The 15794-nt window shown below is 49.5% G+C and overlaps 5 protein-coding genes across 5 annotated transcripts; all 5 read right to left on the bottom strand.

Annotated features, from left to right (window-relative positions):
• Nucleotides 1–697: 697 nt before the first annotated feature.
• ALT_4927 (uncharacterized protein) lies at nucleotides 698–2218 on the bottom strand (the record flags this gene model as incomplete). The annotated part of the gene is made up of 4 exons (XM_033558965.2): nucleotides 698–1308; nucleotides 1359–1599; nucleotides 1669–1886; nucleotides 1939–2218. The coding sequence occupies 4 exons, from the start codon at nucleotides 2216–2218 to the stop codon at nucleotides 698–700; spliced, it is 1350 nt and encodes a 449-aa protein (XP_033414856.2).
• Nucleotides 2219–6894: 4676 nt separating this feature from the next.
• Nucleotides 6895–8560, bottom strand: ALT_4926 (trehalose-6-phosphate synthase; the record flags this gene model as incomplete). The annotated part of the gene is made up of 5 exons (XM_033558966.2): nucleotides 6895–6943; nucleotides 6995–7337; nucleotides 7407–7780; nucleotides 7831–8197; nucleotides 8266–8560. 5 exons carry the CDS (start codon nucleotides 8558–8560, stop codon nucleotides 6895–6897), a joined length of 1428 nt encoding a protein of 475 aa, XP_033414857.2.
• Nucleotides 8561–9456: 896 nt separating this feature from the next.
• ALT_4925 (putative nuclear envelope protein Brr6) lies at nucleotides 9457–10944 on the bottom strand (the record flags this gene model as incomplete). Its single annotated transcript, XM_033558967.2, has 3 exons — nucleotides 9457–9810; nucleotides 9865–10772; nucleotides 10830–10944. 3 exons carry the CDS (start codon nucleotides 10942–10944, stop codon nucleotides 9457–9459), a joined length of 1377 nt encoding a protein of 458 aa, XP_033414858.2.
• A 1006-nt stretch (nucleotides 10945–11950) lies between these two features.
• On the bottom strand, nucleotides 11951–12566 carry ALT_4924 (uncharacterized protein; the record flags this gene model as incomplete). Its single annotated transcript, XM_033558968.2, has 2 exons — nucleotides 11951–12326; nucleotides 12388–12566. The coding sequence occupies 2 exons, from the start codon at nucleotides 12564–12566 to the stop codon at nucleotides 11951–11953; spliced, it is 555 nt and encodes a 184-aa protein (XP_033414859.1).
• Nucleotides 12567–14625: 2059 nt separating this feature from the next.
• Nucleotides 14626–15660, bottom strand: cwc26 (putative cell cycle control protein (Cwf26); the record flags this gene model as incomplete). The annotated part of the gene is made up of 1 exon (XM_033558969.2): nucleotides 14626–15660. One exon carries the CDS (start codon nucleotides 15658–15660, stop codon nucleotides 14626–14628), a length of 1035 nt encoding a protein of 344 aa, XP_033414860.2.
• Between the last annotated feature and the right edge of the window lie 134 nt (nucleotides 15661–15794).

The following is a 15794-nucleotide window of genomic DNA, read 5'->3' as shown; positions in this document are numbered from 1 at the left end:
AGGTCAGGACAGGATTGATGAGTAGGAGCAGATCTCGGTTCGACCCCGGCTTCTCTTGAGCAAATCCAAACATACGGGGACAGAACCTCAGTAAGTAATACCAGTATAAAGGCTGCGCTGTTTATAAAGGCATGATGTAGACTTGCCCTACTTCTAAGGCCACCAAAGCAAAATGTGATGATCTCGCAAGGTCCTTGGCGCAGATTGATGTTTGTATGTTTATAAGTGCGCCTTCGCATTGCTTCAGCTGGACGTTGATCGTCTCTAGTTTCTATTTGCCCTGAAAATCTTTTCAAGTGTCATATGACGGTGCAATGAACGAAATACTCCTCATTTGCTTCAGAGTCGAGGATGAAATACGACTTCCACGGAGTACCTTGCCCTGGACGTGTGAGCACTTCTCCAAGTACGGCTTTGTATGAGCGCGTTTTGACTGCAAGAGGCTTTCTCATCGCTGTCCATTGTCAATCCCAATGTCAAGCCGTTCATCTAGTTACGTGATGTGGGGTTGTATCTATATCAACCTGGAGCATCTTCAAACGCTTATTCTACCCTGGGCAAGACTTCTTTTTCAAATTTAACGTCTAGTCGTGGATAGTGGATGTTTCGATTTTATTCTATTCATCTCATTAATGATACTTTCCAATTATGAAGATGTGCAATCGTCAAGGCAATCGTCAAGGCAATCAACAGGCCATCACTTCGGGCCAGTGTACTTCAAAGAGAAAACACCCCGTTCAATGCTGTTCAGGAGAATGTTGCCGCTCTTGAAGTAAGGATAAACGCTCCAGCTTCCAACAAACTCAACCTTGCCACCTTCGGCATCATCAGCAGGGTGGCAGTCAAAGAAGCCGACCTGCTTGAACTTCGAACCAGTGGGATCCTGCGCGACGGACTTGACATCCACGATGCGCAGGCCACTGCTGTAGTTAGACATGTAAGAGAGGCCATTGAGCACGTATTGGTTGTGGTCGATCGATTTAACGGGAGACTGGTAAATTCCAGTATGCTTGGGCTTAGCAAGATTGCGGATGTCGAAGATATAAGTTGTAGTATGCCCGTTGGCGGCCACCCCAGTCCCGTCCTGCTCGTCGAGCTCGTCATCGAGCAGCAGATACGACATGTTCTCCATGTCGGTAACCCAGCCCTGATGAGTGTAGCTAGAGCCAGCATAGGGAGTCTTGGATATTTGCACCGGGGCTTTCTTGTTCGTGACGTCGACGATGGTCAGCGAATCCTCGTTGTAGTTGAAGCAGATCTCGCGTCCGTTATACTTCTTGTCGGGTCCCTTGTAGATGACACATTGTGCTGTGATTGTTAGTACGAGCATGCAACGATCAGGCCTAGCAACGGCTTACCGTCATGCACATAGCCATCCTGGTTCACACAGCCGGGCGATGTTGGCTTCGCCGGATTGGAAACATCCACCATCCACAGGCCTCCGGCGCAGCTATGAGACCTGGTCGTTCCAACTGCGTAGATCATGTTCGTCTCCTCGTGAGCGACGATATTGTGAGAGCTCCCAAAAGCGTTGTACCAGGCCTTGAGATCGCGGGAAATCGAGAATGTGGTAGGTTTACTAGGATTCGTGCGCAGGAGCTAGCAATGCCGCATACAAGGTCAGCTATCCATACTCGACACGATCGGGGTAAGTATCACTCAACAGACCTTCTTCAGATCAAACACTTGGAGGCCGTGACCAGGAGCCTCTGATCCGATGTAGACATGGTCACCAATAACTTTCATGTCTCTCCACACGCTAGACTCTGTCTGAGTTGGCAGCCGTCCGAGATAGTCGAGGCTTCCATCCGCATGCACTTCAACGAAAGCCGTGCCATCAGTTTGACCGATGATGCCAAATTCACGACCATCGGGCGAAGTCCATCCTATAGGATTTTAGTGAGCCTTGCTAGAGATATTCTCAGTCAAGAAGCATACCCCAGATGTCATTGCCCTCACGAGTCGTGCTGCCCATAGCCTGATGACTGAGGAAGCCAAGAAGGTCGACATTCTCACACGAGTACTCTCCTGCTTTTCCATTGACGCACTTCTGGCTTCCCAGATCAGGATACTGGTTGGCATCGAAAAGACCTTCAGCCCTGAATCGCTCTCTCTGCTCGATCTTGACTGACATGAGGCGGTCCATGGCCGCTTCCCCCTCTCGGGAGGCCACAGCGGCACAAGCCAGGGACAACAGTGAGAAAGCTGTGAACTTCATGTTGTCTAGATATCTTTTTCTCTCTGCGTATTAGTACTGACGCTCTGAGGATGATGAAAGTTCAGAAGCAGATCCTGCCATCTACCCGGCTTTTATAGTTGGCTCCCTCGGCTGCCAAACAACCCAAGGCACTTTGTGGATCGTCATGTCTCCTTTGCCAAGTAATTTGTGAATATGCCTCCTTCGCCTCTTCTTCGCCAAGTATTCACACATTGCAGTTTTTGGAAGGTCCCTAAGAGGGGTATTATTCACAGACACTCGATTGAGCTTTGGCCGACGGACATAGACGGTGGTGCTCCGTATTGATAGCGGTTACCCCACATTCAGCAGATAAGGTCCTAGAAAGCAGAATGAAGCATGGATGATTAGCGGGATATCTTCCCTATGCCAACACAAGGACGCGGAGAGTCTTGGGTTGCAATGATAATGCATCTTCTTACTTTAGAATTCTTCTGGTTGGACCACCAATCCTTTAGCAATATGACGGCCAGGCTCGGCAAGCTTGGCTTTGCTAAATGTAACCCAATCAACGCCCTGCAGAATGGACTTAGATCCAGAGTACCGTTATGTCGGACAATATGAAGATCTTTTCTTTGATGGGCAAGATGCCCGTGAAGGTCTTCCTCGCACAATCACGAGACCCCTTCACACCTTGCCTTGGCAGAGACGGGGCCTCAGCGAGTCAGCGACGGTCACTCGAGGCTCACAATATCTGCTACAGGTACAATCTAAGTATGTCATTCTTGGCAAGTAGGCTCTTACGCAGAGTACCCCGACGGTCACCGGATAGGCCCCGGACCCAGGGAGACTGCATATCTTGTTGCGTGATGATCATGCTGGATGGTCAACGACAGTGTCGTACCAAAGATTAAAAACATGCAACCCTAGGATATCGGAATCTCAATCAGATGCTCTCCTCCTCGGTGTAATTTCGAACGTCGACCCATCCAACTCACGATGTCGAATCTCCAGGAGTGCGCCAAGGACTGGGGAAATGGCAGGGAATGCCGCCTTGTCTAGGACTGAGACAAGCCAAGACGCAAGCTTGAGTGCCTGTCCGTCTCTTATCAAAATTATGCGCGACGGAGGGCTGTGCATACTGACCAGGTATGATAAGACAGTTCACGTTGTTACGTTATAGGAATGTGTGTCATCTGCACGAGACTTTCGTCGAGACTTGTTAGCATGACCAATAAAACAGTGACGGGAACTAAAATGCAAGCATTTTATATGCAGCTTACCGTCCTCGTAGCTTCCCAAGCGGACATTCCCATGAAGCCTGCTGGCTAGTCGCATAGGTAGCTAAACGCAATGCAGCGGATGTACCTGCCCAGTATCGTCAGTCATTGTATTCATTCTTAATCCCCTTCGAGTCACATGCGGACTTTCGTTGTGGGGAGTATCTTGGATGAAGAGAGCCCAAACCACCCTGAGAACACAGCCGAGCGAACAGAAATCCGGAAGCTTGACACAGCTGAGCTTTCAACAAGCAACATGCACTTTTCGTGAACAGAAGAGACAAAACCTGTGTCAAACCAGCACGTCCGTCAGTAAGAACGAGATTGTTCTTACTGCCCAAATATTGCTTTAGAAAGAAACGCTCGTTGACCATAATTTTCCGTTTGCCCTTAGATCTTGCTGCTGCCAACGTCATCAAGAAGCTTCTCTAGTCACCTAGATCCTTGATCTCGGTTCTTTGTGGCATATTTCAATAAGACCTAAAGCTGGATATCACAGCATCGGTTCTATCAGCGGAATGCAAGACAAGACACTGATCGCAAAAAACCTTCACATATATAAAGTGTATAACGAAATTGCCCATGATCCCAAAGTATCTCGAGGGCGCTCGCACGACCATTGACGAAGTATTTCGGACCCCTTCGGTCACCCTGCGTTCTGTCTCATATGGCACTGGCACGTTTGGATCTCTCCTGTCCTCTGCCCTATTGAAGTCGTGTAGATATGTCGTGTCCGGCAATAATTTCGCTAAAGCAAACAGGAGGGAGGTAATTTGCCACGGTTTAACGCCTGGAACCTAGTAAGAATGCAATCACTTCATGAGCGATCCTCCGTGCAGTATCTCTTCTGATCACATACCTGGGCCAGCTCACCTCGGAGGCCTCACATATCTCAGTCATAAGGCCCCTCTCACGCAAGAGTAGGAGAGCCGAGGATAACCCCCCAGCCAGCAACACGCAACAAATATGACATTCGGGTCTCGATCGAGTACAGCAAAGGTTGTATTTTGCATTGTGGTTTTGAACAGAGGTTTCGAGAAGGAGACGGTCACATCAATAACGAAGCTTATAGCTCACGATGGGAAATGTTGTCAATTCGCACGCATCACCGGCGAGCTAGGCGCATCTAAGAGTAGGCATAAGATGTTAGCAGAGATTTACAGTCAACAGAAATTAGAATACTCTTGTTGAGCTTAGGTTGTTGGTGTTCTGACGAGAGGAAGATATGCTGGGTCGCAGTTGCCTTCACAGAATGAGGCATTAATCGACTCAGAAAGCATCAGCTTGGGGGCCTCAGGCAAAGAGATTAGGATAAGAGAGCCACCTCATATACTTGTAGTTTGAGAAGGCATCTGAAGGAAGGCAGGTACGACAGGGAAGAAAGAATAGTTACAAAACACCTGATATAAGGATCGACTACAGAAGCAACTACGTATGTACCTCAAGCTACAGCAAGAAACTTACAAAACAAGAAGCATTATAGAAAGAGAAGCAAGAACGTGTTTACATTGCTACATCTGAGTAGTATAATTTGGAAGAGTTGAATGAGTTCATTTCAAAGTACAACGGAAGATACATGAGAACACAGAGAGTAGACAAAAGAAAAGACAAGATCAACAACCCCTCTCACTCCCTCGCTGCCCCCACAAGTTCCTTTTGTCGAGTTCGCTTCGTCGAGTCTCGGTCCGTCTGGCGCTCCTAGAAGGTTTATAAAAACTATCAGCCGGTTGAACCGACTGCTAGGGGGGCAAAGGGGAACTATGACAGGGGAGGTGCACAGGTAGGGCAGAAGATGGGGGAGCCACGAGCAAGCAACTGTCCTTGATACATGGAAGGTGAGAGAGTAAAACCTCCAACAAGTACTTGACTGAGCTCTCTTCTTCCAAGGGGTCAGTTGAAATCTCTCCCCAGAGACTGTGATACAGATGGCCGGCGCCGAAACGTTGTATCCCGGGCATGGTCAACAGCACTCTTTTGGTGTAGGGCGTACTCAACCAACGAAAGCATGCAGTGAGCGGAAGCAGAGTCGTATTGAGCCGTACGGAGCACAAGGTGACTCAGGTTGCCCCGAGGCCTGGGAGAGCGTACTATGTCGCTTCGGCAACTCCCTTAAGTGACTCCAACTCTCGTCCACAACAAACCAGTGCACACTCCCACAGGGAAGCGAGGAGCCAGCAGGATGTCCACATGCTCAGGCAGAGGGGAAAAGGGAAAGATGAGAAAGGCCAAAACAGAAAGGAAGAGCGTTTGAAGGGGGGGACCTAGCTTCTATCATATCAAGAGAGTCAAGTGTTGTTCAACACAAACAAGCAGACACATGTCTTCGATCGAAGGGTTGCATGAAGGAAGAGGATGATAAAAAGAAAAGAAGAAGAGAGAACAGACGCTGCTAAGAGAGAAGGAGAGAGTTGAAGACAAGAAGGAGAGAGAGGAAGAAGAGAAGAAGTTGGAGAGGGAAGAAGGGGGGTATTTATACCTGGGGGAGAGAGCCAAAATCACACTAAGTCTCGCCTAGCTAAGCGAGAGATATTCACTGTCGTCGCTTGCAAACTGATCTGGAAGCAGAATTGAATGACGCGTGGTGACTCAAGTTGTGGTGGCAGGCAGGGAATCATGATGGTTGACCATGGTCGAAGCCCGTCGAGCTGAGGTTATTCACTACTCCCCCGGCAAAACCTGCCACTTCCCCAGTCACCCCATCAGGAATTAAGCAATTCAGGGAGAAGTATCCACTATCTAGCCGTCAGGGAACGTGGAACTTGCCAGTAACTACGCGAATTTTAGTGGTTGACCTGCTATGGTCTTCGAGTTATTCACTTGTCTACTTCAGCGAAGAGCGGAACCGGCTGCCAGCTACAGAGAAGGCAAGAGAAGGCAGGGGGAGTATCCACTGGATCAGTGTCAAATTTCCTCAAGCATTTGACTTCTCCAGTATTGGATTCATAGTTCAGGTTAGGCAGAAAAACTGCTCACTGTAATGATACTCGAGCAGAGAGAGGTGTCCAAACTGAGAACACCGAACTTTACCTCTCTCAGGAGAGAGAATGTACGCGGATCCTTCCAACGTAGCAGTGCCTCTACAGCTTTCTCTGGCTTAGACTTAGCTATCGTATTTATTCAAGTTCAAGCCTCATAGTATTAACTTGTTCTGAGAGCTGTTCTGCACCACAGTCTCCAGGTGCTACTCCACAATGCAACAACGCTTCCTCTGTTTGGAAAACTGTGTACGGAACTATACGCGGGGGAAAGTACGGGGGCGAAGAGTAGTTCCATGGATCCAAGTATTTGCCCCCTGATGCTTGAATTCAACCTTAAAGTGTATCGTACATACTCGCAGGAATCGTACATTCTAGTAGAAAATGTAGAAGAAAACAGTACTTTACAGTAATAGTCTATTATGGAGCCGAATTATACTATGTCAACTCTACATCAACACTTTTAGATGTGTTTAGACAGCCTGTCGATGAACGTCTCACCCCATCGAGCACTGAAGTTTGTTCAGCGGACAGCGGACATGATTAAATATAGGCAAACTCACCTTGTGTTAGTCTCAATGAAGGTTCTGAGATACTCGTATTTCTTCTTCTTCTCGTCCTCGCCCATCGTCACAGCTTTATAGACAGCGTCTGCCAGTTCTGTTGTGTTTGCGGGATGGAAACTGATACTTCCCTCTTTCATGAAGGAAGCTGCTCCCGCGAATTCGGAGAGCACCAGGACGCCATGCCGTTGTTCCTGACAGGCAACGTATTCAAACGACACGAGGTTCATTCCATCACGAGTAGATGTAAGAAGACAGGCATCCGCAATCGAGTATAACGCCGTAAGCTCGGTGAAGGGAACAGAGCGATGCATGTAGAGGAGGGGGACTCCATCGGGAGTGGCTGTTAAGATCATATAGTTCAGTATCCGTGTAATAACTCGCCCACGAATAGAATAGGACATGCACATACAGTGTTTTCCATTGATCTTCCCTGCCATCGTACTTAACTCTGTCTCCAACTCCTGGTATTCCTTGACATCCTCGCGACTCGGGACGGCAACCTGTATCAAGACAACTTTATTCCTCAACTCTGGGTGACGATCCAGGAAGTGGTCGTATCCCTTCAGTTTCTGCGTAAGTCCCTTGATGTAGTCCAGTCGGTCCACTCCAATGATGACCGTAATCCCCTTATATTTCTCCTCCAGCTGCTTGATCCGATCCTGTACCTCTTGTTTCTTCAACGTATCCTTGAACTTTTGTGGATCGATTCCGACGATAAACTTATCCGTCTCGACTAATCGATCCTTGTATTGAATTCGGCCGGGAATCTCTGTTCGAGCGCCTCTGTCCTTTTGTCAGAATGTGCCCTATGAATGCACGGGTAGGCCACTTACAAAACCTGAGCACAAGTCTGGATAAAGTTCGACTTGTACTCGTCCGTGTGGAATCCGATCAGGTCACTCGCCAGCATCCCCTCGAGCAGATCATTCCGAACAGGTAGCGCTCTCCAGAAGTCCCCCGCTGGAAACGGTGTATGTAAGGAGAACCCAATGGCGCATGGTTTTTCTTTGTTGAGTCGCTGACGCAGAAGCTTTGGGAGGAGCATGAGATGATAATCATGAACCCAAATCAAGCTACCCTTTGTAGCTGCCCCGGCCACAGCATCTGCAAACAGCTCATTGACGCGCCTATAGGCCTGCCATGGACCATCGTCGTAGACAACCCCAGACTGGTAGTGGAGTATAGGCCAAAGGATTGAGTCTGCGAGGGAGAACAACAGTAAGTTAGGAAGGAACGACAGGCTTTTGCCCAAAGACTTGCTCACGTACTTGAGAACTTGTTGTAATGCTCATTCGCAAGGTTTGTATCCAAGAAGACTGCGACAGCATTATGCTCATCAAGACTTTGGGCTACTAACTCTCGGTCCTTTTTCTCAGCGACTTCGAGACCAGGCCAACCGAACCAGCGGAATTCGGTGGATTTTGTCAATCCAGAGAGCGATGTGACCAGACCACCACTAGACAGACTAGACTGATATGAGCCATCGGTGCGTTTGACCGAAACAGGAAGGCGATTCGAAACAATGATGAGGTTTCGCTTCCCTTGCGAACTGTCGGGCGCCATTGTTGATGCTGATTAACTCTTTTCTTGCTTTAAAAGTCGTTGTATCGTTTTACTGTCAAGAAACAGAAATGTTCAGGTACGTCTACTTTCTAAGAACAATGCAAAGAAGCGAGACTAATGAGAGTCCTTCTAAACAGTTCAAAACACACTCCCCTGTCATAGAGCTATTTTCACATAGACCGCGATACGTCAGCATGAAAAAGATCTTACAGAAATTGAGGGCGACTATGCAGCCATTCGACCGCGTCTCAGTTCCTGTAGGTACTTGTCTACCTTACAATTTGTCTGGCGTCCGGAACACAATTCCGCACACAGGGAGAAAGGGCTCGGAACGAATGACCCAGCTACAGGGCCCGCAGATTCCATGTTCGATGGCACATGAGCCCTATAACAGTCGAAAGTATCGGGTTGATAGAGAATAACTGCCCTTGAAGGCAGAAGTAATCATTTTATGTAGTCAGGTTGGTTATGTACGGGCAGCCAGAGTTCGGCGTCATATTAGGATCATCTTAGGGCAGTTGGATGAGCACGTAAATGTTGATCCTCCACTATCCACGACTGGTCAGTTGCTACTTCTGAACCACTAGGCGTAGAGGCAACTGAGGCTAGAGAAATGATGTACGATATGATATGGTGGAAAGTTCGTTCGCTTGGAGATGAAGCACCTACTTAACTCCTGAGCCTGACACTATGCAATACCTCGCCTTCCTCACAGTGGACGCCGCCAAACTCGAGTATTCCTCGAGTACAAAGAAAATTCAAAGGAAAGATGATACATCGGAAGAGTTGATAAGCATCATGCTACAGAATCCACTCTAATGCAATTCTGTATCCAAAAGGTCGTTTAGTTAAATAAATAGATACCAGAAGGAAAATAAGAGAAGGAAGACGAAGTCTCATGAAAAATGTCGACTCCGTTTGACAGGACTCGGGGTGCGCATGTGATTCTCGCGATCACGGGTCCGTTCTGTCACGAAATCCATCTGCGGACGCTCAAGCATCAAGGGCAGCTCTGACTTGTTGTCAAGGTTTGGAATATGTCCCTGGGCGTGGTCACCGTAGGCAAGCCCTGGATTATGTTGGAAAGGATACTGCGACGACGGCATTGGCGGGTGGTGTTGGCCGGACGGCTGTCGAGAGAAAGTCGGTGGCGGAGTTGCATACTCATGCTGGTTGAAGCGGTTTCTGAAGGAGCGAAACGACCAGTTGCTGACAACAGTGACAGTCGAAATAGTAGCCAGGAAGAACATCTGCGTATAAGCGGTTAGCTTATTGTTTGTAAGGGAACAGAGTGGACCACGTACAATTGCCTTCCAGCTGATGGGATCAATAAAACTGTTGATGATGATAGCCATCGTATGAGCCGACACCTTGGCCCGTCCAACTTTGGCCGGGTCCCGGTTCATGCAGCGTTCCCAGTTTTCGCATACCGTCTCCAAGGCCGGTAGTCGCTCTCCACCAGCGCACTTGTTGTCCACGTAGCTCTTCGCGCAAACAGCCATCTCAGCCAGGATTGTATCAGACACTTCCTCCGCAGCCTGCTCAAATTCGGCTCGGATGGCCGAGACAAACCCGAACACCACGTAGACCGCGAGCGAGAACAACGACAAATTCACCACCAGCTGAGCCCACCATGACAGAATGCTGGGGACGTTTGGATGCGCTTCGAGCAAGGCGAAAAATTCTGAAAACGACGATAATCGCGACGGCGGCTTTCCTTCCTGTCCCTCTTTTTGATTTGAGTTCTTCCTGCCAGCCACTTTCCCTTCACTGCTGCTCGGTCGATCGCTGTCATCATCACTGTCGTCCTTTCGTAGTTGTAACCCAAGCACCTTGTCCCGCCGACGTCGCTTCTGTACCCGTCTCGCCAGAGCGTTGGAATAATGGTTCAATCTGGGAATCTCGCCGCGTCCAGGACTAGGCGCAAACTTGCCGTACATGCCAAATAGGGAGTTTCGATGTCCCGCTTTCACGGGCTGCTCGGGTGTATCCTCGTTGTCCGCGTTCTCGGGAGATGACATGTTCTCGGCACCGGAGGAAAAGTCCAAGTCCAATTTGCGCGGTGTCGTGAATGCTGTTTGTCCGAAAAGGGACTTGGGGTTCTTTGAAGATGAGAGAGACGGGTTCTGGGAGAAGAGGAAAGGTTGCGAATTCGGCGCTCGCAGAGCCGGGATTTCTTTCTTTTGAGGCGAGTCGAAGATCCTGTGAGGGCCTATCTTCAGGTCAGATACTCAAATCTTCTATAACAGGGTAATGGCGAATGACGCACGCTTTTTCTGGTTGTCATGTTGCATGCTGAGCTGGTAGAAGGGCGATGTGACGTCCCCGGGTGCTCTTGTCTGCCACTCAAAGTCCATCGGACTCTCTGCTGACCGTTTCTCCATCTTGAGTGCTACTGCATATAGGAGATGATGCAGGTTTGAAGATCAGGAACGCTCGGTTGAAGACATCAATTCTAGAAATTATGCTGATAGTTTGGCCTGGCCGGTCGCTCAGACGACGACTTTTATCATTCTTTGTTTGGGGCTGTGGAGTATTGCCATAACAGGTTAGTCTTACCGCTTCTAGAATCGCGCTCTGGAATCAATCATTGTTGTGGTTTTGATTCCATGAGACAATGTTCTTTGGCTTGACTTCTGAGAAGCATCACGTATTATTTTATCTCAATACCGGATGATGAAGCTCTGGTCTTGACATTCAGGTGTTAGTGACTGTATGTGGACTGTGGCTGCATTATGCTGCAGTATAGCAGTGAGGAGCTACGCCATACTATACTCCGTACTCCACATTTAAACAGCTGGCTGTATGTCGCAATGTATCTTTGATCCAGAGATAATGCAGAGATATATTGGATCTCTTACTATTTCCATGGACTAGTTGTTCAGCGAATAGTAACAGTACTTTCTCTGTTTCGGCTGGACCTTTCTCATGGTATAGATGCCCCGCACGAACAAAAAGGATTTCATCGGTCGCGACTCATTGGTGCCCGACTTATCTCTAACAACATCCTCGTCTGACTGGCACTGATCATTTGAAGACAACTTATTATATTGCATCAATCACATATGAATCTGAATGCGATCAAGTATGGGTTTCACATGATACTATTGGGGTATAAATCATTCTGTCGGATGATAAGAGTCGTGATCACGCAGGACTAATGAAGAACAACGACGAAAGAACAGTCCACCGGTAGAATCGACTGATTCCACCTACGAAATCAGAGACGAGCACAAACATGTTCCAAGCATACCATCCTGAATCCAAAACCACGGATTCGTGAGGAATGAAGACGCTCTAAACCAACTCCGATCCCAGAACCATGTCAAGCAGCGCGATCAAACGCCAAAAAATAGAGAAAGTTGAAGACAAATTGGACAAGAGAACTCGTCACAGCTGAACATGGTCTACCAACTCGAAATCATCGTCAGCCAGATAGCCAGTTCCCATCTCGCTCTCATGTGAGACGATTTCATATTCCTTGACCAGCTTCTCGGTCTCCTTTGTCTCGTACTTCTCCACGGCCTTGTTCACGGCATCAGACAAGATTGTCTGACCAGATACCTCATACGGAATGGGGTTCTCGTCTTCGTCAACGATCACGACTTCAGGGCTCTTTTCAACGGCGACTGGTTCCTCGACTTCCTCGCCACTAGACGAGTCAGAGGTACCGGTGTCGAGGATGTCTTGGATATCATGGTGCAGGGAAATCCTGGAATAACGTGCGAGCTGGTTGAGGTTGTGTTGATTGGAACGCTTGATGACGCTGAAGTCAAGGTCAGCCTGTGGTCGAGACCATGTGATTCTTGCCTGTAAGGACAACTCACGGAAGGTGACGGTGCAGTGGTTTCGCAGGGCGAGTTATTGGCAGGAAAGGGGCCACTAGGTTCTGCCGAGGAAGCGCACATCGGCCACCGTATGCCCATTTGGCCTTGCGATCGTGCTGTCTCTTTGTTTCGGTACCTGCCCGTCGCAGATCACTGTTGACGACAGTCTCGGACGCCATATTGGCTGTTGGGGAGGGGAGAATCAACGAAGAGAAGAGGTAAGCGGCGTGGGCGAAATGGCTATTGGGGAAGAGGGGCCCGGATAGTGCCTGTCGTTGGCTAGGGGAAGGTTGTATGGGAATGTTTATAAGACAGACGCGACGAGACCAGAAAGAGACGGAAGGCTGATGAATAAGAATGGGACCAAGGCGCAATCCAAGAGTAAATGCTTTGGTGATAGGGCTGTCTTTGTCTGAGTCACCAGCGTTGGCGTCCAGTCATCGATCAATAAGTAGTAACCGCAGTTGGAACAAACTGCTCAGCATCCATGGAAACCATGGATGGAATTTGGCAATAAATCTTGAAAGAGAGAAGAACCCTTTCAACAAGGAAATAGGACAAGACGACGGTAACCAGCCGAATGACGCCAGGGTCCTCAGACTGGAGGGAGAGGGGGGCGCTCATTGTCTTTGCCGTTATCACCCATCCGCGTGCGCCGCAGGCAGCACGAGGACTGGATAAGGCGCTGCTGATTGCGACATGCTAGTTTCTGCTGATTGATGGATTGATCATTACCATCTCAGCAGTGATCCCCTCGTCTAGACAATCATCACTAGTCTACTGTACAGAATAGAACTCTACTCTTATCCTTATCCGCGATGAGCGATCTCCCCTCATCTCCCATCTACTACTCCGTTGGATTGCTCTCTCCGCATCTCCCCTGATCCTTATCGCAGAATGGGGATCTCCCGAGGTACCGAACACTTCGACAGACAGAGTACAGTAATCCTCCGAACGCCACAGTATAACCACGGTTCTTGATGACGCATCATCATCATAATTATTATCCATTACAATCCTGGTCCCCGAAGTTTTGGGTTGCTCCGGTCACTCAAAGCAGAGCCACTGATGGATGGATGTCGTCGTTGTCGCCGTCGATCCCTTACAGCCTCAGGCACCCGTATGTCCAGATGACTCAAAAACAATCTGACGTAGCGTTACGCGCCTAGACTAATAAAAGACCCCGGTACTACATCAACATGCATCGATCGATCTTACTCGGAACTTACTACTACTGTCGAGCGTCGAGTAACAAGTAGAAAATAGCAAGCATGCAGGGCGAAGTCCACCCAGTCCTCACCCTGAGTCATCTCATGTGCAAGCGATGACGCCGCTGATAGGGAGTATCCGGGGGGAGCTTGGAGCTTATCATCTGCCTTGCGCATGGATGCCTACGGAGTACTATTTATCCTCCCCGCGCAACCAGTGATACTCTGCATAACTGCTGCCTCTTCCGGATGACTTGCTTCTGGGTCTGGTTCTGGTCAGCTGTTCAGCTGTCATCATGGCAGTGTTATGCGATGTGATCTGATTGATTCGGCTTGGTTATGGAATGGACACTTTGTGGAAGGTTCTGGGCTGGTTTCTCGTCACTTTGAGCTCACATGGACATGTGATTGTGTTGCGTGGCTGGTTGTAGACTAAGGTACTCGGTTGTGGCTGGTATGCCCTACCTGTTTGTCTTGATGATGATGATGATCTTGTAGTTGATTGTAGACTGGTGAGTCTGTAGCACGGATGAGATATATATGACTTGCGGTCCCCAGCCACATAAGTCCAGCAATCGGTTGTTTCGCGCTATATATATATTTGATGTTTGGAACATAAAGTTAAATCTCACTTTGCGACTGCGGAGTTAGCTCAAGAGCAACAGAGGGAACAGTTTAACAACAGGGTAGTGCGTTATTCGATGAAAGCTCAATTCCAACTGGCCAGAAAGCGAGAGAATTGAGTGTGTATGGACTGTATAAAATAATGCTAGAATCGAGGTCTGGTTACCTGATCCTCGCGACTTTACGGGAAATTGACCACTGCCACATGCATTCATGGGCTGCTGGACGCATGTAAACAGTAATTTAAGGTAGTCTGAAGGCATCAAGTTTGCGACTTAGTCTCCAGATGTCGCCCTCCGATGAAGCTGTATGTATTATTTGGAATGAGAACAACCGTAATATCATCAAGGTGTCCAGCACCATATTCACACCGAATCCGTATGATAACCACGCCCTCCAATGCAATTTACTCATCCATCTGCCACTGATAATCCAATGCCTCAAGTCTCCCCTTCTTATTCCTCGCTGCAAACCATTCCTTCTCGAACCCATTCCCCCGATCAACTCCATCCCACCGATGCCCCGGACGGATCCCATACCGATTTGGCTGAAAAGCCCCCTTATACAGCGGCTTCCCCGTTACGCTCATGCCAGGCCCCTTCGTCTTGGTCAAAAACCCAGCCGCAGGATCATTCCACCGCTGCTGAGCCTTCAGCTCCTCATTCAGGGCATCATCTTCGATCGTCCGCGCAAGCGGCATCGCGCGAGCCTCCTGTATCTGCTGCCTGCGCGCCTCCCGCTCCGCCCGCTGCACATCGCCCATCAGCGCCTCCTTAGCCGCCTCCTCTTTCTCGCGCTTCTCCTGCTCCGCCCGCCGCGCCTCCGCCCGCTTCAGGGCAACGTTGATGATCCGCCCAGACGCATCACGGTAGATCGTCTCCTGCGCCTCCGCCGGCCGCTCCCGATGCCGCGCCGCCTCGGCCTTCTTCCGTCGTTCCTGCGCAGCTACCATCGCCGCCGTCTGTTCCGCCGTCTGCAGTCCCGCCCGAGCACCGGACTCCATCCGCAGATCTCCCCCGTCGTCGGCGTCCGCCTCGTCTACAACAGCAGGCGCCTCATCGTCGCCTTCTTCTCCTTCCCCACGGCGGGCTGCGCTCTCCGCCGCAGCGGACGCTAGGATCGCATCTGCGGCGTCCCGCTCATCATTCGCGTTCGAGCTGCCGGCCGCGGAACCACCCAGCGTCTTCCAATTCGATTTCTTCGCGCGGCGAAACTCCGCGCTCCGGACGGAGGTGACTAGACTCGGACCATCTTCATCCTCGTTGCCGAAATTCGTCGCCGACGTCCGTAGATCGGGCGGGTCGTCGTCGGCGATGATGAGGCCGTCTCCGGCGGTGTCGACGGTTTTGGTCTTCTTGCGTTTCTTTTTAGGGCGCTCGGTCGCTGGATCGGCTGTAAGGTAGTTTTTGGCTAGGTATTCCGCTAGTGATGAGGAGGGCATGATGTTGGCTCTGGAAGGGTTCAGATTGGAGGTGGAAGTTTGGCTTGAGCTTGAGCTTGGGCTTTTGCTGCGCGATCTTGCTATCGCGCTGATAGCCGGAGTTTTAGTTTTGCCGGTGCTTCGTATCCGTATCC

This window comes from Aspergillus lentulus (assembly GCF_001445615.1).
Source record: "Aspergillus lentulus DNA, contig: Alt09, strain: IFM 54703, whole genome shotgun sequence".
Lineage (NCBI taxonomy): Eukaryota > Fungi > Ascomycota > Eurotiomycetes > Eurotiales > Aspergillaceae > Aspergillus > Aspergillus lentulus.
Note: the sequence above shows the minus strand (reverse complement) of the source record. Positions and strands in the feature narration are given on the sequence as shown.